Source organism: Andrographis paniculata, unplaced genomic scaffold, assembly GCF_009805555.1.
Source record: "Andrographis paniculata isolate CXL003 unplaced genomic scaffold, ASM980555v1 Contig61END, whole genome shotgun sequence".
NCBI lineage: Eukaryota > Viridiplantae > Streptophyta > Magnoliopsida > Lamiales > Acanthaceae > Andrographis > Andrographis paniculata.
In genome coordinates, this window is record NW_026137597.1 from 2,088,679 (window position 1) to 2,113,409 (window position 24,731).

General features: G+C 33.3%; 1 protein-coding gene across 2 annotated transcripts; it reads right to left on the minus strand.

Moving 5' to 3' along the window:
• Window positions 1-7,137: 7,137 nt before the first annotated feature.
• LOC127260355 (probable trehalose-phosphate phosphatase H) lies at window positions 7,138-10,405 on the minus strand. 2 transcript variants are annotated; one of them, XM_051288080.1, is made up of 12 exons: window positions 10,261-10,405; window positions 9,924-10,178; window positions 9,602-9,742; window positions 9,428-9,499; window positions 9,256-9,345; window positions 9,109-9,165; window positions 8,900-9,001; window positions 8,231-8,308; window positions 8,051-8,120; window positions 7,858-7,928; window positions 7,674-7,766; window positions 7,138-7,521 (listed from the first exon to the last, which is right to left on the minus strand). In XM_051288080.1, exons 2-12 carry the CDS (start codon window positions 10,170-10,172, stop codon window positions 7,420-7,422), a joined length of 1,125 nt encoding a protein of 374 aa, XP_051144037.1. In that variant the 5' UTR covers window positions 10,173-10,178; window positions 10,261-10,405; the 3' UTR covers window positions 7,138-7,419. The 2 variants fall into 2 exon arrangements, with proteins under 2 accessions (XP_051144037.1, XP_051144038.1); XM_051288081.1 differs by lacking the exon at window positions 9,109-9,165.
• Window positions 10,406-24,731: the final 14,326 nt, after the last annotated feature.

Genomic DNA, 24,731 nt, shown 5'->3' on the forward strand with positions numbered 1-24,731 from the left:
GGGGCCGGGTGGAAGCGGGGCGGGGCGGGTCTCGGAGCCTAATATTTTCTAGCGGGGCGGGTCTCGGGGCCTGCAGAACCCGTCCCGAACCCGCCCCGTTGACATCCCTAGCCTCCGCCGAAATCTTCCTCGCAAATAAAACATTGAAGAGCAGACATCGATCTTTTTCAAAAAATATTTGTTTCATGCATTCTGCTACATCAATTTTTGTGGTGTATTCCAAATTGTGTGATGCCGAGCAATTCCTTCATCTCTACAAAACTCATCAAACTCTTTGGAATAGAATTGAAGGTCATAGTCTATCCACAACCTTTTAACCTTGTTTTTAGTTTGATTCTCAACTAGCACTTTCTATTGTTTGAACTTATGGGAAGCTTCCCATTTTTCTCTCATGAAAAATATCCATCTCATCCTTGAGTTATCATCAATCACGGATAAAAAGTAGTGGCTTCCATTGAGGGATTGCATTTGTAAGGTACCCCAACAATCCGAATGTACATAGCAGGTGTGCTTTTCATTCTCTGTACTCTTTATCCAAACTTGTTGCGATGTAATCTTCCAAAAATGCATTGCTCACAAAATCCCAAATCCTTGACATTGTGGCCTTCTAAAAGACCATATTTTGCCAAAATTTGCATCCCCCTCTCACTCAAATATTTGAGTCTGATGTTCCGCAACCTCATCATATCAAATCTGTGACCTTCTATGGATGTAGTCACAGTAGCAGCAGAACATATTATGGTGGCACCTTGTATAACGTGCCTTGTTTTACCCCATTTAGAATCACAGATGAACCCTAACTCATGAAGAACTCTCCACATTCACCTTCAAAGCTACATTCCTTACTGTCTAAGACACTCAACGATATAAGATTCTTAGTTTGTTTTAAAATATATTTGACATCACTCAACATAATAAGGCTACCAGTATCTGACTGAATGGACCCATTCCCGACAGTCTTGTAGACAACATTGTTGGACATCATAATATTTCCACCATCAATTGACTTGTACGTCATATACCAGTTCTGTTCAAGCATATATGGTAGGATGCTCCTAAATCCAAAACCCACAAATTAGAATAGAGTGTCGATCATTCGTACAAAATTTTCATACGATTGGTGTAAAGATACCAACAAGATCATCATAATATCCTCATCTTTAATTTTTACTTTAATATTGCATAGTTCTAGAAGGATGATATTTAATTTACTCAGATGATCTCTTAGGGGGGTACCTTCATTCATATGGAGGCCGAACAGACGTTGCTTGAGAAGCTACTTGTTGGTTAACGATTTCATCATGTATAAGGACTCCAACTTTGACCATAGATCTGAGAAAAAAAATTATGTTGAGAATTATCTGATGATATCATCTGACAAACACAGTCAAATTGTTAAATGAGTCTTCTCTTCCAAAATTGTTGCGTCATCGTCATTGAAACCTTCTGTCAACGACGCCCATATTCCCTATTGCTTTAACAGGGCTCTTATCTTGACCTGCCATAAACTAAAACTAGTAAACTTGTTGATCTTCATTCTAAGAGTTGACATCTTTACCGGAAACTTTCACAGATCCGTGTGGCATTGGCTATGATACCAGTTTATTGTGATGAATGCAATAAAGATAATAAAAATCAACAAATGAAATTATGTGATTCACCAACGAGGAGCGTTGAATAAGTCCACGGAAGAACAAGAACAACAACAAGAAGAATCTTATTAAAGTTTTAGAATACGGCACGCATAACGTTACATCAAAATCAATATTTATAATAACTCAAATCAAACCTAGCTGATTTAAGCAAATAATAAGTCTAACTATCAAAATAAACTATAAAGCTAGCTCATAACGCCGAAACACCAAATTTAAGACATCTCAACATGATTAACTATAAATATCTATTTTGTCCCATTATTTTAAAAAAATAAAAAATCATAATTATCAACATCAATATTATATTAATATATATTTCAACGGTGTATGACACATTTTGCATAAAATAAAATGATAATTTATTAAATATTTATTTCAACAATAAAAAAAATTATAATTATTGTATAAATATAACAATCTATATTAACTTGTACATATCTTGACATTTAGGCTAAGATAAAAATAATACTCAAATAAATTTAACCTTTGATGGAGAATAAACGGTATAAATAATATGACCAAATTATTAAACAATATATGTCATATCACTAAGTTAGCACATTAACTTGAAACAATTAGCAAATCGTTATAAGATATATAACAGATATTGTATTATATAATGTGTTATATATTATGTGATAATTTGTTATAGTCTTTATAAACATTTTCTAATTCGATCAAATTATTATTGTACCGAATCAAAATATATTTTGCTAAAATTAGGATATATTTAACTATATATAATTATATAATATCCTATTAAAAATTGTGTTATATTCTATATCGATATTTGTTATTTTTTTATATACACATTTGCTAATTAGGTTAAATTAGCACCATCCTAATTTGACCCGATTTTTACGATAACCGGAGCGAAATAATATTGATATTTAATTATAGTTAAATTTCTAAAATCTAAAATTTGATTGTTTCTATAATTTTTGAAAAATATTTTATTTGTAATTATAATTTTCTTATAGATGCTTTTTATAATAAGAAATTTATTATTTTTTGATTTATAATGATTCAAAATATATGTATAATTTATTATACAAAATATATGTGCATAGCACGAGATACCTGCTAGTTAATATACATTTCAATGGCGTATGACATACTTTATTCAAAATACAGTGTAGTTTATTTCACATTGATTTTAACAATAAAATATATATATATATAATGATTGCTATAAATCTAACAATTAATATTAACTCATACAATTTTCAACTACGAAAAAAAAAAAAAAAAAAATAATACAAATATAATCTTTGATACAAAGTAAATGATTCAAATAATATTAAATTAATTATTTTGATTAAAATTAAATTTTTAAAATTTAAAATTTTATTATTCCTATAATTACTTAAAATATTTTATTTGTAATTATCATTCTTTTATAAATATTTTATACCTAATTTATTATGTTTAAATATATAATAATTTAAACAATATGTATAATTTAGTATATAAATTACCCACATAGTATTAAATGTCGCTAAGAGCATCGGTTGCAGTCATTTTCTATATTACATTTATGCTTGATTTTATTTTTTACTATAAGAATTTTCTTCATTACCTTCTACAAGAAATACAATTATTACATATTTATTACCTTTATCAAGAACCGATTACCTTCAAAAAAAATTCTAAAAGAAGGTTAATTAAATATTATTCAAAATTTTAAAATTTTAAATTTAACAAAAACTATCTATAAATGTATATGTTAATTTATTTTAAATAATTTCAATTTTAAAAATAGTAAATTATATGTTTCAATATATTAATATTAATATAGATTAATATTTAAAAAAATTAAAATATAATATTATACTTTCTTCGTCTCAATTCAAAGTATCATTTTTACAATTTTCATCCGTCTCACTTTAAAGTATCACTTTCCTATCTTTGGGATATATGTTGCTTGGGCTTTGGGCTCTCCGGGGTTGGCCTTCGACTGGGCTACGTGCACTAGATTTTTTGTTGGGATACAATACCCCCGCAAAAATATTTGTGAGAAAAGTTTTGAATGAAATATCGAATTTTGAAGCTCAATATTTTTGTATAAATTTTTTGTGGTACCTTGGTCCAGTTTTACGTGGCACTCCCCATTCTGATAGCTTTTTTATTTTTGAATTTATCGGAAAGCTAATTTGGATCATCCTAGGATAAGATTCGCCCCTTAGGAATTACGACAATTTGGCTAAAAGGATCTCCATTTTTTTGGAAAAAATCCCACCGTATCGACCTTGAAGTCATTTTGACACTGTAGGAGTCGCTCCAAATCTTGATCGTTGGCTATGATGTCGAGATTAGGCTCTAAAGTTTCATCATCCTCAAGAGCCCCAATCATAGGTTTGTCCTCCGGAGCTAGAACCATCAGGTCCTCCAGTGGACGCCATTGTTCGGGGACAGCCTTGGCGCTAGGATTACCTATTTCGGGCTCTATTCTTGACGCGTGCCAAGTTGGTATCACAAATCATTTTTATCTAGCGTTTTTTTACCCAATTTTTCTTGCGTGTGGCTTGTCCAAAGCTGCCTATCCTACCACTCTAACTCCTCTCAACCAAACCTAACTTCCCGGAATTAACGCCGTCTTTTGCTTTTGCTTTCGAGTGAGAGGTCTGGTCTTTTTCGACCTCAAGTTGTTGGTCTAGCTCCTATCCTTAGGTGGTTGTTCAGAGTGGTGTTTATGATGCGGCGTAATAATCACCTAGTCCTTGGAGCTCACGTGCCACACTTTGCCATCTTTGTCGAAGCTGAGATCTACCACTGTATTGCTAAGTGGCGGCTTATCCCACACCGAACTCCTCGAAGATTTAATCGACCTCCCAAGCCTCTTAAATGTTGTCTTTCTCGGGACAGGATTCATGTTTTTGCCGCTGGAACCCGAGGATGGTTGGGTATCTACATTTAGATCTTGTTTTTTTATCAAGAGGGTCCCATCTATGGTTTCATCGGAGCGCTCTTCCTGCGCATGTAAAAGATAAGCTTTATTCCGATTTCCCGGTCTTGGGCTGTCTGAGCATCCATTAGGAGCTGGTCCACCTTGACAGTTGTTAAAGTTAGTTGTTGGAAGTCCTGGTACTCCTGTAGTGCCAACTTCTTCCAAAGCGGACGGCTCATATTGTTGATTGCCATGTTGACAATATGGTTCCCCGTTGTGCGCACTTGGCATCGACCCTCGGCCTTCCGGAAACATTTGAAAAACTATTCAATGGATTCTTTTGGTGCAAATTGGTGAGGTTGGAGACCGTAACCTCTGGTAGTGGTCTGTAAAATCTGTCATGGAATGTTCTTTTTAGATCTGTCCACGAGGCATACCACGTGAAGGCTGCTCCAGTCAGGGACAATGAAAATAATTGAAGTTTCTATTTATGAACTCGCCTCTACATTACTCCGTGAATTGGTTTATGTGCTCAATGGTTGAGAGAGAGTCCTCTTTGAAAAAAATGTGAATTCTAGAATCTGAACATTCCGGGAAAGTGGATGGTCAATGAAAATCTAATCCGAACGGCTTTTGGTAATGAAGCCTTGCTGGCAACCGAATGGGGTCGCCATACAAGCGTCCGACACCCTCCTCATGTGTCGGACAACCTTCTGTAACTTCATTGTTTATTTTTCTCTTAAATCCAAGTGTTAACTCCAAATCGTTTCTTAATCATTTGCTTAAAAACTCTTAATATTAAATTCAAGTTTTACCTCCAATTTGTTTCTTAATCATTTTCTTAAAAACTTAATCTTAAATTCAAGTTTTAACTCCAATTCGTTTCTTAATCATATGGAACTTCTTTTTCATATATTTGATTAATTCTTGTCCTTAGGCCAACAATTTTGTTGTGCTAATCTAAGCTACCCCTTTTATGCTACTAGATTCTAACCGATTGTGCTATAGAGCATATAAAAAAACATTTTTATTTTAAAAAATAAAATAAAATAAAATTCTTGATATGTTTATGTGTTTCTTAGTCAGCCTGAGTCAAATATTACACAACATTGATAGTACGTTTTTTCTTTAACAAAAATACAAATATTATTATACAGTTGTAGTTTAATTATATTATATATTCCCTCCGTCCCATTTCAAATGGGTCATTTATTCTTTTGTAGTAAATTAAGAATTAATAGTATTTATTGGTTAGTGAAAGTGTGTAAGATAATTTGATACTTTTATCCTTAAAAAGTTTAAATAAAGTAATGATATTTTGTAATTTATGTAAAATAGAGGTATTTTGATATTTGTATATAAAGTACTCTTTGAGTGGAAAAAAAATAGTAAAAAGAGTATTTTGAAATGAGTCGGAAAGATAATTTATTTATATTAAATCAACGTAATATTATAAATAAATTAGGTTTGATTTATATATTTTGGATAATAATACATTTATATGTATAATATATTTATAATATATTTTTTTTTATTATGGAATCGAATATTTACAAATATTAAAATTTCATAATTGTATATGATCCATATTCGAATCAAATTGAATATCTTCATTTGAATTTCGAATTATAAAATTTTGAATGTGAATATCAAATTTTCGAATTGAATACCAAATCGAAATAAATTATTTGATTAATTTAAAACTCAATCGGTATGCTTTCATATGCCCTCGTTAAGCCTAGCTAATATAGGCTGCCATTTTTTGCCTAAAAGGATTGTCCTATTTATCTCTACAAATTTCAATGTAGTGAGCTATATTAAACCATATACAGTGAAGTCTTTTAGATGGCTTTTATCTCCAAATCAAAACTTTTTTCATTCTTTGCCAAGTAAAAATCACATAGTGGATCACATTTCTTGATCGAAGCTTTTTTCATTCTTACCAAATAAAAATAACATAGTGGTTCACATTTCCTGGTTGAAAATTCAATGCATCGACGGAACCTCGTGCAATTGAGGCTTTATCGATGCATTTTTCTCTTATTTTGTTCTGTTCTTTGAAAATACACCGTGATTCATAATATTATTACATTGAGCCTTTCTTGTGCCCACTGTGTATGTTCTTATATGCCCACTCAAACAAAATCAAATATATATATACACATTTTGGGTCAGGCCCAACAATGCTATTTAATCAAATAACTATATTTATTATAAAAAACCGGTGGTAGTCCCTAATTTTTTTTTTTGTCAAACCTATTTTACAGAGTATTAGGTTTAATCCTGAGTTTACCCGTTACCCACTTCAAATAGAAAAAAAGAGAGAAGAGAAAAAGGTGGTAGAAAGAATATATATTAAGTATGTGATAAGGGAGAAAATGAGCACGTGAGGGAATCCAATCCAGGTAATGGCGTGGGAATCTCTTCTGTATCCGGTTAAAATACACGTCCAGATTCTTAAGTCAATTGCTGCTCTCCTCTCCCAATATCATATGTATATGTAAATAGAAACAGAAACAGAAACGGCCATGGGATCTTAAAATCACCTAACCTTCTCTATGTCATGCATCCTCATTCTCAATTAATCACTACATCAAATCAAAAGAGGCCATCTCTATTTCACTTGGATTTGGATAACCAACATCTTGGATTACAAATATGCCCTCGTACATTCCTTCTAATTACAATCAAAATAATGTACAAGGGCTTTGTTTTGTGCCAATACAACACAAGGGATTCTTTTATATTCATCCCTTTTTGCCCATCATCCCTAATATTCACTTAACTCTAACAAAGGTTATATATATACCCAGACCAGTCATTCTTTAACCTATGCTATGGAAAATATACAATTTTCCACAAAAATACAATACACTCTCATATTGTTATCTTGATCTCCTCTAGACGTCTCCTCATTCTGAACTGTCTCCTTAACGATAGTCGTTTCCACTCTACCAAGCGGCGCAAGAATGCCATCACCTAAAAGCAATGGAATAAAGTTGATATTACTGACCGAAAAATAAATAAATAAAAACCCATAAAACAATTTAGTTCTAATTTATTATAAATTGAAGACGCTATTTGTACACATATATTTGAATGGATTATCTTGTTTACTTTTGTTAATTTACCTCAGATGGCTCTTGCAAAGAGTAAGATGCATTGGTGTCTTTTGGAGTTCTTGAAACAAGAATACCAAATCCTTGACCTCTTTCCCTCAACACCTATTTAGCCCCAAATAAAATTTTAAATCACATTGATATTATAATCAATAAATAGGAAAAGAGATTGTATCTTTATTTAACTTAATCATACCTTAAAGGCATCTTCATCAGTTCTATCATCGCCAATGTAAATTGGGAATACATCTGCACAATTGGCATATCCTGCAGTACACACACAGAGAGAGACTTGATTAATTGACATGTATCTGAATGTCGATAATACATACATATATATGATGTATACCCAAAGCACAAAAATCTGAAAGGACAAGTAAATGACATACCGAGAGATTCTAACAGGAACTCAAGAGCCTTCCCTTTGTCCCATTTAATAGTCGGGCGAATCTCTAACACCTTCATTCATTAAGGATGCACCACTTAGCCAAATGAACTACTGCAAAGTTTAGTAAATGTATGCATTGATTTTAATAAATTTCCGAGAGAGAGTGTGCAAACTGACACACCTTTCTTCCTTGGGTCAAACGCAGGCTCGGATAACCTTCCAGCACCAATCCAACTCGCTTGGCAAGTTCAGTCCATTCCTGTGTTGAATTCAGACAGGGGTTATGGTTCAGCTCCCACTTATCAGGTTATTAAAAAAACAAAAAAAAAAAAAAAAAAAAACACTTCAGTACTCATGTTTTATCAAGAAATAAACACATCTGTCCCACTTAAGTCTAAAATCAACTGTACAAAACTACAGGCTTAATCAAAGTTCACTGCAACAAGTCTTAGTGGCAGCGCAATAGACATAAAGCAGTGGCAAGCTATAGAACTTTCAGTATGGACATCGTAAGCTCCATTGGAATGGATTCATGGGGTGCAAGGGTAGCAGTAAATCTGCATACCATTCATGTGTATGCATATATATATTACTGGTTTTAATTCATCAAACAATCTACATAGGCAAACATATGTACACAAATAAATTTTATATTACTCTTAGAAAATAATGACATTTTAGAAGAATTTCTTGCCAAGAACTTGAAAAACCAACTCAAATGCATTTGAGCCTATATAAAATCGAACTTGACCATTACAGCGTTCAAAAAAGAGCTGCAATACAAGATCTAAACGCAAAGAGGGACTAAGGAATCAAATAAGATGAAATCTCAGTTCTACAAAGTAATTACCTCCTCATCAACACGGCGAAAATGCACCGAAACACAGAACTTGTTGTTCTCAACCTTAGCACCAGGAGTGTCTTTTGTCACTTCCAAAAGTGCTTTATAAACCTGATAAAGCAGATAATTATGCAAAGCTTAAACTATTTTATCTCCCAGAAACAATCATACTATTTAAATCAAGAAAACAATTTAATATTCCACTGATGATGCAAAACCTCATCAATCATGGGAAGGTAATCACTAGCAGGCTGGAAAAGAACTGCTTGAGCATCCTGGGGAAAGAAATATTCCACACAGGCATTTTAACAAACACATTGAAAGCATAAGAAACAAAGAACTCGTAAACAGGCAAATTCGTTCACCTTATATTTGCAGCCCTTGGACGGACCTTTGATGTCCATCCCATGGCTGCCGGCGTAGTAAAGCTCCGCCAACCGCACAAAATTGTAAACCTGATCGTAGATTAAAAACCCCCAATTCAATTGCTATCAAAACCCTAACTTCCCATATATTGCCCGATTGAAGAAGCTGTACCTTGTCCCTGCATCGCCCGCTCACTATGGCCGTTGGGAAGTATCTGGCGAGCTTCCTCACTGTCGCCCGCATCTGCGCAACCCAAAATTACGACGGACGAACTTTTTATTTCATTTAGGGCTTGGCGGAATTGAAATTGGGGGTAATCAAGTAATCTAGTGCGGTGTACCGTACCGATTCGGACATGAAGGCCCTGTCCGGATCGTCAACGATGGGGGAAAGAGTGCCGTCGTAGTCGAGGAACATAACGATCTGCTTCCCCTTGGAGGCGCTGCTGATTTCCTCGAACAGGTCCAGCGCCGACGGGTGCTGCATCTGTTTCGTTTCGGTTACAAAAATTAATAATAAGAAATATTGGACACGTGTCCCTGAAAAGCACAGCACAGCACAGCACAGCACAGACGGCCGCCTATACATACAAACAGAATCTTTGTATGTATGTATATATATATGCTTACACACAGAGACGCTAGAAAGGGAAAATGGAGGGGCTTACGGTCCAGGGGAGTTGGTCGTCGGATTTGATGTGTGTTGGCGAAGAAGCCCTCATTGAATCGACCCAGGCGTTGATTCTGGCGCCGGAATTGATGTCCAGATTCTGGAGGAACTTCTTCTTCGATAGGGTGATGTAAGTTCCCGGCGCCGGCGGCGGTTTCTGCGCCGCCGTGTTGAAAATGGATGAACCGGAAACCGCCACCGCTACCGCCATGTTGGCGTCGGAAACAACCACATTTTGGTTCGTCATTTTCGGCTGCAAAAGAAACGCATTAACAGAGATGATTTGGTCGCCCCCCTAAAATATTTATTAGGAAAGGAATCAAAGATTTGCAGACCTTAGTAGCTGAGAAAACAGAGGGCTCTGTTTGGAGGACGAAGATCGGAAATGGGAATCGAAACCGAGAATTTCTTGACCAGAGGGAATGGTGGAAAAATTAAGAAGGGAAGAGAATAAGTGTGTGTTCTGTGTGAAAAAAAAATGGGGCTGCCTGGTGAGAGTTTTATAGCTGCGAACAGAGAGAGCAGCCATGGCGTCTGCAGACTGATTCTTTGAAGGTCCCGGGAGTCGGGATCCAGGATGAATCCACGCAACCGTTCGAGTGACTCGAGATCGGGCGTTGGAGTCCAGGATCTGTTCCGAAAGCGATGGTCCCGGCTCTTACTTAGATGGGGCCCACATTCAATATCCTGAGAGGGTTCCACCATCTTCCCACCGCCTGCGGGACCCACAGAGGCGATTGTGGGTAGATCCCCGCCGAGCCGATGGAACGCCGATCAGATCGACGCCGCGCCACGTGGGAAGTGCATGGTGGTCCATACGGTATTGAGGCAATGGTGGGCTAGGGACACGTGGCGCACGTTGGCTTAACCGATCATCCATACATACATACATGCCATTCAACCCTCTACCGTTATTTTGTAGGCATTGCCTGAAATGGAGCGGAGACCATGTTTTGTAAGAAAGGGGGGACCTGTCAAGACCTGCTACTCTGCAAAAATAAATACAACTCCACCTTCCCATATTAAAATAATAATATAAATATAATAGGCTTTACATGATTTCGAAATTAAGCCTAAATTTTTTTTTTATTTTAAAAATTTGTTTGACATTCTTTTATATTTTAAAAAATATTATATAAAATTTCACTGTTGTTTTAAAATTCAGCATAAATTTTTATTTTATTTTAAAAAATTGTACGACGCTTTTTTATATTTCAAAAAGATTGCATGAAACCCTCGTCATGCAAAACATACAGATAAAATATCATCTTCTCATCCTACAAAGGAGTTTTCATGATAGTGGGATTTCATGCAATATTTTTTAAAATATAAGGGGGTGACATACAATTTTTAAAATACAGAAAGATTTTATGCTAAATTTCGAAATCACAGGGGAGTTATGAATAATTTTACCAATATAATAGGATAAATTATACTACCTCCGTCCAGCCACAAAGTACACAGTGATTTTTTTGTATTGATCTTTAAATATTAATTATTATATCAAAACGTAGTACAAATAAAAAAAAATGACAAAAATACATCAATTAATCTCTTATAATACAAATACAATCATATTTTTAGAATAAACTATACAAATATAAAAATATTTTTAATATTAAATATAGTGGCGCAAAAACATGCACTACTAGAAAAAGGTTGATAATTGCGGAAATTTTTCGCAAATTTTAATCTGTGACAATTAAAAGTCACGGAAAGTAATTATAATACAAATACAATCATATTTTTAGAATAAACTATACAGATATAAAAATATTTTTAATATTAAATATAGTGGCGCAAAAACATGCACTACTAGAAAAAAGGTTGATAATTGCAGAAATTTGTCGCAAATTTTAATCTGTGACAATTAAAAGTCACGGAAAGTAATTATAATACAAATACAATCATATTTTTAGAATAAACTATACAGATATAAAAATATTTTTAATATTAAATATAGTGGCGCAAAAACATGCACTACTAGAAAAAATGTTGATAATTGCAGAAATTTGTCGCAAATTTTAATCTGTGACAATTAAAAGTCACGGAAAGTAATTTCGTGACAAATTTATGTCACAATTTTTTGTTTTGACTATTCCGTAAATAATATTTGCTGAAAAAGCTACAAACAACTTTCCGTGACTATTTAAAGTAACGGCTTGTGTAACGAAAATGTCCAAGATATTTCTATTCCGTGTCTTTTGATTATTTCGTCACAAAAATTGTCACGAAATTTTTTCTTGACTATTTTAAGTTGCAGCAAAAATAACCAAAATATTTCCAACATTTTAAATTATTACAGATATTGTCATAGTATAATTTTTGTGACTTTTTAAAATCAAATTTCACAACATAAGTAACGAAAATAACTATAAATTTTTCTTATTATTGTTTGTAGCTATTCAAAGTAATAACAAAATAATAAAATCATCTTCAATATCTTTATTCAATATCGTTCGTAGCTATTCAATTTTTTGTTAAAAATTCATGATGATATATTAAATAAATATGTATATATTTTTAAAAGATAAATTTATAATCAATAATATTTATATAGTTAAAATATAATAACAAACAAAAAGTAATACGTTAGAGTAGATAGCTAAGTTGGCATAACAGGTCGTGTAAGTATTTAATAACTATAAGGTCACTAGTTTATATTTATTTCTTGACTGGACGGAGGTAGTATTGTTAATATATTTGAAAAATTAAAATACATAAAATATTTTGTAGTTTATTTAATTTATTATAATATTTTTATTTTTACTTTTTTAACAAACAGTTTGTATAAAATATTACTCCCTCCTCCGAACGTACTCATATGAGTTTTTATAATAGATAAAAAAATAATATTATTATTTTAGTAATTTTTTAATAATATAAAAATAATAGTATTTTATTAGTTAGTAAAAGCGTATAAGATATTTTGACAATTTTACTTTTAATTTTATTTATAAAATAATTGTATGTGTAATGATATGTTTGTAATTTAAATAAAAAATAAAAATATTTTGGAATTAATATATAATTATTTTTACTAAAATAAAAAAATACTTTTTAATCAAACAAAAAAAAATAATAAAAAAAATATTTTTAAGTTGAAACAAAGGGAGTATTTTTATTAAAAATAATACTTTCTTCAAATATTTGAACATAAATTTTAATAAAAATAAATAATAATAAAAAAATAATATATTTTTTCGCTAAAAAATATTTATGACAATAAAAAAAATATATACATATTTAAATGACGAAGAAAGTAAAAGTTAAGAAATGCAAACCTAATATCCAAATAATTTTTAAAGATGAATATATATATATATATGTTTTAATCCTTCAGGCAAATGTTATAATATTGAAAAGTTAATTTATCAAAATCAACTATTTTAACTTTTTTAAGGAATAGATTGCTAGCTATATTAAAATTTACACATTATAAATCTTTGTATAATATTCCCCGGACTCAGCTACTGACTTTGTCAATGTATTATAGACACTACATTTAGAAAGAATATGATTAGTAAATTATTAAAAATATATAACTAAATTTAATTATAATTTAAAACTAAGATAAGTAATTAATTTAATAAATATTAAAATAATTATAAATTTTAAAATTTAAAATGGGACTAAAATATAATCCCTCAGTCCCGCAACAACGTATAACTGACTCTTTTTTACAAAAAAATGACTGACTCTTTTTATTTTTAATAAATTTATTCATTTTAAATATATTTAATAAATATAAATTAATTTAATTAAATTTATAATTTCTTACTTGTAGGATCCATTCAAAACCTCTTTATTAATATCTCTTCAATAAATAAATATTTTTATCTATATTTAAAATTTCTTATCTTTCATAAAATTAGTTTTAAGTTAATTATAAATTAAAAAATATATTTTATTTATTTATTTTTATTATATAAAATTTTGTTATCTATAAAATGATATTCATATTATATATATTTTATTGAGATATAATTCTAAAAATACTTAAAATACCAATAATATTGTACACAAAAAAATTGTGTTATTTTTAATAAACACAAAAATTTGTACAAATTATATTTGATTTGAATTTAAAGCGGGTTCTATTCTCTAAATGGGTCATTTGATTCTCCTTCCGGGTCGATTTGTTTTCCAACTTGGTTTTTCAATGGCTTTTTTGATCTGAAGAGATTTGGTTTTCTATGGCTTTTTTGATCTGAAGAGATTTGGTCTTGGGTTTGATTTTTTCAGATTTTAGAGAGCTTTGGTCTCCGTGCAGACGATTTGATCGTCGACTTTGGATTTGATGTCTTATTTGGACGATCTGAGGTTTTGATCTTTAGTTTGGCATTGCCGCCTTTTGGAGAGTTTTGGTCTCCGTGTGGGCGATTCGATCGTCGGCTTTGGATTTGATGTCATCTTTGGACGATCCGAAACTTTGATCTTTGCTTTGTCTTTGCCGTCTTTTGGAGAGCTTCGGTCTCCGTGTGGATGATTTGATCGTCGGCTTTGGATTTGATGTCTTCTTTGGATGATCCGCAGCTTTGATTTTTTGTTTGGCTTTGCCGCCGTTCGGAGGACTTTGGTCTCCGTATGGGCGGTTTGATAATTGACTTTGGATTTGATGTCTTCTTTGGATGATCCGCAGCTTTGATCTTTGAAGAGGTGGATTTGGTGTTCCATAACGCTTTTGGCGGCGTGTCCCTTTGACTTTTGGATCGAAGAGGGTCGAGTTGTTGCTTTGGTGAAGAATGCGATGAACACCTCGAAGCTTTGGGATGAACTTTGGATGCTCTTCGTTGGCTTTGATGGACTCTTCAATGGCTTTTGGAGCTTTGATCCTTGAAAAGGTGGATTTGGTGCTCCATAACACTTTTGGCGGTGTGTCCCTTTGACTTTTGGATCGAAGAGGGTCTAGCTGATGCTTTGTTAAAGAACGCGATGAATATCTTGAAGCTTTGAGAGGAACTTTAAAGACATTCCCTTGGCTTTGATGAATTTCTCAACGGTTTTGAGAGTTTTGATCCTTCCTCCGGCTTGGACATACGACGAAGAACGTTAACTTCATCGATTCGTCAACCAATATTGGATCATTTGTCCAAATTAGTGACTTTCGATGAAGAACGCTTCGAAGGACACGAAGAACATGAAGAACAATACAGAGAGTTTAGACACTTACCCCTTTGCTTGAATAATCGATGAAACTTCGGTGTCTCAAATGAACTGGCCATGGCTCCTATTTATAAGGGGATAGGTGGCTTCGACTTCCTTTTTCTAATGGTGCCACATGGCGCGTTTTGATTGGTCAATAGAAAGATTTTATAATATTTCATTTTCCATCAGATGCTCATTTTCATTCTCGACGGATTTGATTGTGCACATTCATTTCTCGCCAAGATCTTTATATTATTGCCCTTTTTTGGAAGATATTAATTTATATACTTTATTTATTGATAAGATTAATTTATTTTGCTGCCAAATTTATTATGGCTCTATTTATATACATAATATTTGTACCATATCTTCCATTTTAAGCAGATTTTTGCATTAATGGTGATATTTATTGTACAAAAAATTAACATATGTGCATAATTAAATACCATATATTTATTTTATTGGAATTTTATTTTCTTCCAAAATACATTATATTTAATTGATTTTAGACATATATTTTTAGTGTCCACAAATACTATTTATATAAAAATAATAAAATAATGGGTAAACTGTTTTTTTAGTCCCGTAACTGGACCCCTTTATCATTTTAGTCCCGTAAGTGGAGTCTGTCGCAAACTAGTCCCATAAGTGAAAAATTTGGGCTGTTTTAGTCCTCCGGCGTCGGAGACGCCCGCGTGGCTCGCCGGAGGTGACGTGTCCGCCAGGTGTCCCGCCAGGTCAGCGACACCTGGCGGACACGTGGATTTTTTTTTTTTCATTTTTTTTTATTTTTTAATTTTTTTTAATTGGACAAAATAAAAAAAATACAAAAAAATTTAAAAAAAAATTAAAAATAAGTTTTAAAAAAATGAAAAAAAAAATTTTAAAAATTAAAAAATCCACGTGTCCGCCAGGTCAGCGCCACCTGGCGGACACGTCACCTCCGGTGAGCCACGCAGGCATCTCCGGCGTCGAAGGACTAAAACAGTGAAAATCTTTCATTTATGGGACTAGTTTGCGACATGTTCCACTTACAGGACTAAAGTGATAAGGGAGTCCAGTTACGGGACTAAAAAAACAGTTTACCCTTACTATAATTTATTATTAATAACTTACTAATCTATACTACCTAAATACTATGTCTCTGATCATATGGGTCATTCCTGATAGAATGGAGAGAGTATAATATTTTTTCAGAAAAAAAAAAATGACATAATAAAAGAATAAAAACAAAAAGGATAATATTGTATATGAGATACGGGAGTATTAAGATAAAATCATTCTTACAGTTGTTAGAAAATTACAAGGTAAATTTTATCTAATTTTTTAAATAAAATTGGATAAATAAGCTATCAACCTCATTTATTTCATTTCTATTTATTAGTGAAAAATTATAATAAAAATCTTACCATGTTTGTTTCTATTTAATACAAAGTCATCTCCATAATAAGTGTGTGATTTTTACTAACCAATAGTTTAGAACAAAAATGATATATTATACATATTTTATTCTCGCATAAAAAAACAATTATACAATAAATAAAACACACGATATTCTATAGAATTTTCATAAAATAGGAAGGTATATTATGCAATTTAGTATAATAATATCATATAATGCACTCAACTTATATATAATTTTTATTTAATTTCTTTTTAAACTCTTGCTATAATTTCTATCCTTCTCAATTTATGGATAAACAAGTTTATGAATAATATCACAATTACTCTTTTATTTTCCTTTGAACAGCATTACCATGTTTTAATTAGCATTTGTTAATATAATTTTCTAAATAGGACAGTTCATCATTATCTAACTCTATTTTAATCACCAATTAGGATAAACTTAAAGGTTCAAACTTATATTGGGTAATTATGAAATTTTTTTAATGTATTTGACATATTATTTTTTTTTAAGAAAATATTTGTTTTTAGTATAGTAGTTTATCATATCAGCACTAACGATTTAAAAAATCAATATACATGGTTCAATAATTTTTTTAGAGCATTTATTAATAAAGTCATCCTTTATAAACATTTCTTTGTTTTTTATTTTAAACTAGTTTTTACACTATATATATATATATATTTGTAAAATTCTCAATAAAATATATTATTTCTTTCCGAAATATCTAATCAAAATAATATTGGTATCAAATTTTAAATCAAAACCAAACACACAAACTCTCTATAGTTTAAAAATTATGTAGTATATCTATCTATTACTATCGTTCTACTCCCCCGTCTGTCTCATTGGAAGGATGACGTTTGTTTTTTGCTCGTAAATTTTTGAATATTAGTATTATATTGAATTATAGTAAAAAAGACAAAAATACTCCTATTAGTACGGTGTAATATAAAAGTAATAACATTTGTGTAATATATTGTAAGTTGAAAGGATATTTATTATATTAAGTAGATAGTACAATTAGTAAATTAGGAAATAATAACCTTGTTTTAGGATGGACGAAAATAAAAAATAAAACTTTTTAATGGGACAGAGAAATATTAATTTTCCTCATTTCTCATTTTACACTATGTTAAATTTTATATCAATGAGAAGGTCATGTTTTAAGGTACCCAAATTTTATAATTTCAAGCAATTATTATTATTATTTTTTTCATTACTATTATAGTCAAACTCTTGTATTCATACATATTATTTGAACATAATTTGTTTCAATATTTTTTTACAACAAATGTTAAAATCAATTATTTTAATATTTAAAGTTAAATATTTCATTTTAGTAACTACTAATATGCATGAAAGTTTTAATGTTTCATTAAACTAAAAAAAATTATATTATAATTAGGTTATCAAATATATCATCTATCTTGAATTCCACAAGGCCGCATCCTTCAATATTGAACATACTTCTCAATCATTGTAATGAATTAAATTGAGAGGTTATCATGATGAACTCTTGACATAAAAGAATGGTTTCGGGATTAGATTATCAAAGATGAAGGGATGCTTAAAAGAAGTAAAGGCTAAATTGCAAAGTTACTATGTTAAGGTAGCCAGTGTTGATTGTTAGATAATCGATTAGTTATGCATGTTGAGATATTTTAGATATTCAGTTTTAAATTTAGTAGATTTATATTTAGATTTGATTTTATCCATAGATTAGATTACTTAGATTTGAGTCTATCGAGTCTGTTTTGTATTGCCTAGATATAGGTTCGACGGTTAATAAGACAAACCTCATTATTTTCCCTCAAAATTTCTAATATGGTATCAGAGCCTATTTTTCTCATGCCGTAGATATAGCTTATCAATCCTTGTTTCTCCGGGTACATTCAACCTGGATTGTACCCGGAGATCTTGTGATTTTAAGATCATGCTATCTGCCATATGTCCATTGACTGCATGCAATCTGGAATCTGTCTGCGATCTGTCATCTGGCCTGTCTGTGGCTTGCGTGCGATCTGAAAGTTTTCGGCTCCGGTAGAGTCATGTCATTTTCGGTTCTAGTGGAGTGATCTTGTTTTAGGCTTTGGTGGAGTCGTCTCGTTTTTTGCTCCGGTGGAGTCATGTAATTTTCGGCTCCGGTGGAGTATGTCGTTTTCGGCTCCGGTGGAAAGTCATCTCCTTTTTTGCTCCTGGTGGAAAGTCATCTCGTTTTCGGCTCCGATGGAAAGTCAATTGTTATTTTTATTTGCGTCTTTTGCGTCTCTCTTCAACTTTCTTATCAAACTCAAATTGATTTATGTTATACCACTTGAGTTTGAGGGAGGATGTTAAGGTATTTTAGATATTCAGTTTAGATTTAGTAGATTTATATTTAGATTTGATCTTATCCATAGATTAGATTACTTAAATTTGAGTCTATCGAGTATGTTTTGTATTTCCTATATATAGGTTCGACGATTAATAAAATAATCTCATTATTTTCCCCCAAAATTTATAACGATGCAACTGATTAATTGGTGAGTGAAAATGCGATGGGCCGGTATATCAAATTAATTAGATTAATTTGGAAGAAATAAATAAATATTATTTATTAATTTTATATGGGGTTTGGTTAATATTTTGACTATTTTGTCTGTCTCGAGACAAACTAAATTGTGTAACCCTAAACTAAACCCGGGTATATGGCCCAAGTCGCAGTATTATTTGGATAAAATATTATCCGTTGGATGGATTCATTATAATCTCAAACGGAAGGTTTGAAATTAGAATAAATTATCATCGTTTCAAACGGAAGGTTTGAAATTAGAATAAATTCCGATCACCACAAACGGAAAGTTTGTTATTAGAATCAATTATGACCGCTTCAAATGGAATTTTTAAATTTAGACTAAATTACATTGGTAATTAAGGTCGTAATTGATCCCCTGCCATTTTGGCCGAGTGGAGACGCATATATAAAGGGCCTCCCCCTTCATTCAAAACACCAACAACTCTCTCATCTCTTCTAGCTTTTAGGCAACTTTCCTAACTCAGTTTCTCTCTCGTTTTGTTTGTCGGAGCTCCAACGATAAGAGGTTCCACTCTCATTGGAGACAGAAACCGTTTTATCTTTGGGTTAAAATGCTAGCTACCGGAGGCACTATCAGGGCGTATTTAATTTTTGGAAAGAGGATCCATCATTGACTCGGTTTCACGGTAGATTTTATTCTCGCAATACCCATTTAAACTAACAATCGAAAATTAGATACTATTTTACGAGTATGTCAACTCCTACCAAAGTCGCCGGAGCCGTTGCCGCCGCCGGAGGGTTTGCCGGAATAGTCGACGGAGGGGTCGCCGGAGCCGCCGGAACCGCAGTCAAGGTTGTCGCTCTCCACTTGGGCAAATTCCCTTTATGGGTAGCCCTATGTTTTATGGATTTGCCTCAGGGAGATGTGGGGGTTTTCCTGAATTTGTGGTCGCATCCTCTGCTACCTTCGCGGCCCAAACTGTTGGTCCTGGACTTGGTCCTACGGATGATGCTCCATGTACAAGTTCCACAACCATTCACTAGCGTGGACTTTAAGAGGTGGCAGGAGAAGATGCTCTTCTACCTGACTGCGATTGGGTTTGTCATGTTCATGTTGCACGATGGCCCAATTACCCTAGAGCCCAGTGCGGACTAGCAGACGCATGCGAATTATGCATCGTGGGCACATGGAGACTACATGACAAGAAATATCATATTAGGTAGTCTCTCTAACTCTCTTTATAATGTATATTATAAAATAAAGAGTGCGAAAGGGTTGCGGGATGCCCTTGAGAAAAAATATAAGTCCGAAAATGTTGGGTCTAAAATGTTTGTTGTGGTCTGGTTTATGGACTATAAGATAGTAGATGGAAATTCTGTCGTCGAACAAGTGGAAGAATTTCAACACATTGTTCACTATGTTATCGACGAGGAAATGCAAGTACCAGAAACGTTCGTCACGAGTGTGATGATCATCGAGAAATTACCCCTGAGTTGGAGGAACTTTAAGCACAGGCTGAAGCATGAGCTAAATCAAGTGGAGCTTGAAGATCTGATTATCCGAATCCGTGTAGAGGAGGACATCAGAAAGCAACACAAGACTAAAAGTGGAAATATTGCTAAAGCCAACTTGATTGGAGATCCCTCCAAAAAATGTGCACGCCCAACTCAAACAGACAAGGGCAAAGCCAAACAGTCCAAGTTTACAGGTAACTATTTTAACTGTGGTAAACAAGACACCAGGTTAAGGACTGCAATGCACCGAAAAAGAAAAAGTTGAGTTCCCAACTGGTCGAGACGAGCCACCGGACTGATCGTGACCTCAATAGTGACAACCTTGTCGCTGTTGTGTACAAAACAAATAATGTGGAAAGCCCGAGAGCTTGGTATATTGAAACTGGAGCAACCTGCCTGTTTGGTCCGACAAAACATAGTTCTCGACCTACAAGGAGACCGAAGAGAGGAAGCTGTACATGAGAAATTATGCAACTTTTGAGGTCCAAGGCGTAGGGAACGTGGTGCTGAAGATGACCTCTGGCAAAGAACTAACCCTGAAGGATGTCCTACATGTGCCAGACATTCTCAGGATCGCTGCTAATTAGGCATGGTTTTAAACTTGTCTTTGTAGCAAATAAATTTATATTATCAAAAAACGAGATGTTCCTAGCTAGAGGTTATCTTACAAATGAGTTGCTCAAATTGAATGTAATGGCCGTGCGCCGAGCACCACCTACTAATAATAAATTTTGCTTCTTTTTTGTAATTGATCAAGTATTCTGATTTATGACATTGTAGATTAGGTCATGTAAATCTAAATGCTATAAAAAAAAAAGTAAATATGAATTTACTAAATATAAAAGAGGTGAACACTCAAAAAAAATGTGAAGTTTTTGTGGAGGCCAAAATGACAAAATTATCCTTCTCGTCTGTCGAAAGGAAGACCAAGCCATTAGAGTTAATTCACACCGATGTATGTGATTTTAAATTTGTGCAAACTAGAGATGGAAAGAAATATTTTATCACATTAATCGATGACTACACAAAGTATTGCTATCTTTACATATTAAGGGAAAAAAGCAAAGTAATCGAGGCCTTCAAGAACTTCAAATCCGAGGTAGAAAATCAACTTGACTGTAAAATCAAGACAATTCAAAGTGATAGAGGTGGAAAATATGTTGCCCCGTTTTAAGAATTATGTGAAAGAAGTGGCATAATTCATCAAACAATGGCTCCATACTTACCTCAATCGAACGGCGTTGTAGAACGTAAAAATTGAACACTTAAGGAAATGATGAATGCCTTATTGATAAGTTTAATACTTCCCCAAAACTTGTGAGGGAAGGCGGTACTGACTGCAAATTATATCCTGAACTAGATTCCACTTAAGGTTAAGGATGTTACCCCTTACGAACTATGGAAACGTAAGAAACCTACATACAAATACCTCAAAGTGTGGGGGTGCCTAACAAAAGTGGAAGTTCTGCCTCCAAAGCAAGTCGCTATCGGCCCAAAAATGATAGATTACACATTTATCAGATTCGCACTAAATAGTAGTGTTTATTGTTTCATAGTTCACAAATCGGAAATCCCTGGGATGACCAAATGAACTATGATAAAATCAAGGAATTCCATATTCTTTGAAAATGTCTATCTTTGGAAAGAAAGGATACAATCCAGCTCAAAACTTGTAGATGAAGAACTACGGGGCGTAAAAAGACAAACGGCTGGTAGCCCTAATCAAGAGATTTCAGAACCTAGGCGTAGCAAAAGGACAAGGGTCGAGAAAACCTTTGGTCTAGATTTTATTACGCATATGTTGGACAATGATCAATGAAGCACTATTTAGTCCTGATGCTTCCTTCTGAAAGGAAGCAATAGACAATGAAATAGACTCAATAATCCAGAATAACACTTGGGTGTTATCTGACCTACCCAAAGGTTGTAAACCACTAGGGTGCAAATGGATATTGAAAAGGAATCTCAAGGCTGATGGGTGTATTGATAAATACAAAGCCCGTGTCGTACTAAAAGGCTACACACAAACCAAAGGGTTTGACTTCTTCAACACATATTCACTAGTAATTAGGATAACATCCATTCGAGTGCTTCTTTCGATTGCATCTTTAAAAAATCTTGAGATTCACCAAATGGATGTGAAGACTGCTTTCTAAATGGTGAATTAGAAGAAAAGGTATATATGGAACAACCGAAAGGATATGTCATTCCTGGCCAAGAAAAAAAGGTGTGCAAACTGATAAAGTCTTTGTACGGACTGAAACAAACACCTTTACAATGGCAATTAAGATTTGATAAAGTCATGTTATGAAATGGTTTTAACATAAATGAGTGTGACAAGTGTATCTACATCAAAGAAACACCTTCCAGTTTTTATCAAAATCTGTCTATATGTAGACGACCTACTGATCATGGCTAAAGATGTCAGTCTAATCAATAAGGTCAATTGTATGTTGAGTCATAACTTCGACATGAAAGATTTGGGCCTAGCCGATGTTATCCTTGGAATGAAGATTCTAAAACAAGATGAAGGTATTGTTCTGACTCCAGTGAAAACCCGAATGGATCTCAACGTACACTTGAGCAAGAATAGGGGAGACCCCATAGCTCAAGAAGACTATGCCAAAATTATTGGAAGCCTAATGTACTTAACAAATTGTACAAGGCCTGATCTGGCTTGCCCTGTAACAAACTGAGTCGATACACTAACAACCCCAGTTATGAACACTGGAAAGCGCTAGTAAGAGTATTAAGTTATCTTAAATTTACTTTGAATTTTCGCATACACTACGCGAAATATCCACCGGTACTCAAAGGGTACTGCGATGCCAATTGGATATCCGATGCAAAAGACTCATTGTCTACAAGTGAATATGTATTTACGATTGGAGGATGAGTTGTTTCGTGAAATCCACAAAAAAGACATGCATTGCACGGTCTACACTAGATTAAAGCTGACGAAGAAGCTGAATGGCTGAGGAACTTCATAGATGATATTCCATACTAGATTAAACTAGTACCTCCGATAATGATTCACTGCGATAGCCAAGCTGCAATAGCAAGGGCTAAGAATGAAATTTACAACGGTAAATCCCGACATATCTGGCGTAGACATAATACTGTAACAAAGTTGATCACCAGTTGGGTTTTGACTTTTGAATATGTAAAATCAATAGAAAACCTAGCGGATCCGCTAACCAAAGGGTTGCAGAGAGATCAAATATACAAACTGCTAAAGGGAATGAGTTTGAAATTCACAAGATAGAGACAATTAAGGTGGTAATCCAACCAAATCACTTGGAAATCCCAAGCCTTGGTTCAATGGAAAAATTAAGCTGTGAGAGTCCGATACCAACACTCAATTACGATTCCCTGAAAAGCAATGAGTGTTAAAATATGCAAAAGTTGTGAGGTTAAGTCAATGACTCTTAATGATCCTAAATGTGAGAGTTAGATACCTTGAGATAGATTACCTATTTAAGTGTGAAGTATGGGCCGCTTCAATCAAAGCACTTATGAATCCAAAGACGATATCCATGGCCGAAATGGATCAAAACGTGAGAACAAAGTTGAGACTGAGATAGCGACATGTCAATATTATTGAATAAGTGATGTGAAAGAGTTCAATGCATCACGTCACCTGGGCCACCAGTACACTCTGTAATGTTGACTATGGAAGGTTCAAAGCTAAAAGCTACATGTCCTGATGTGTCAATGTCTCATAGGGATTGAGCTAGGCTTCTGTTCTTTATACCATAAAGTCGCTCATTTGATGGAGAGAGTAATCAACATATATGACCTCTTCAAAGAGGTCCTACGTCACATCCCGAATCATTATGATTATTTAGATATTGTCAAATGTCACCTTCAAACTATGATAACACAGTTAAATTAGAACAATAAATTTAACCTCACAAAGGGAGTCTTCACTCTTGTCAAATCATATTTTGAAAGGGAAATAAGTTCATTCGCAAGTGTCCAAAAAAGGACATAAGCTGATCTTGAATCCCTACAACAAAGTGAGAATCCTTCCCACCTCATCTTGAAGATCTATTGGAAGATCCTTCCCATTTAAGTGATCATTGGCTTAACTAGTCAAACTTTGGTGATAGTGATAATTAGTCATTTTAGGATTGGACCCAATGTTTGCATTTTTATCTTGTTTGTGGTTGAATAAAAAAAAAAGAAGGATATCACTTTATCAAATGTCTGGTGTTGTT

Excerpts from the sequence above, each read along its gene's own strand:
- LOC127260355 (XM_051288080.1), bottom strand. The coding sequence starts at position 10,172 with ATGACGAACCAAAATGTGGTTGTTTCCGACGCCAACATGGCGGTAGCG. Across the intron at positions 8,309-8,899 it reads TTCGCCGTGTTGATGAGGAG|GAATGGACTGAACTTGCCAA; the intron begins GTAATTACTTTG and ends AATTCAACACAG. Across the intron at positions 8,121-8,230 it reads GTTTGACCCAAGGAAGAAAG|GTGTTAGAGATTCGCCCGAC; the intron begins GTGTGTCAGTTT and ends TAATGAATGAAG.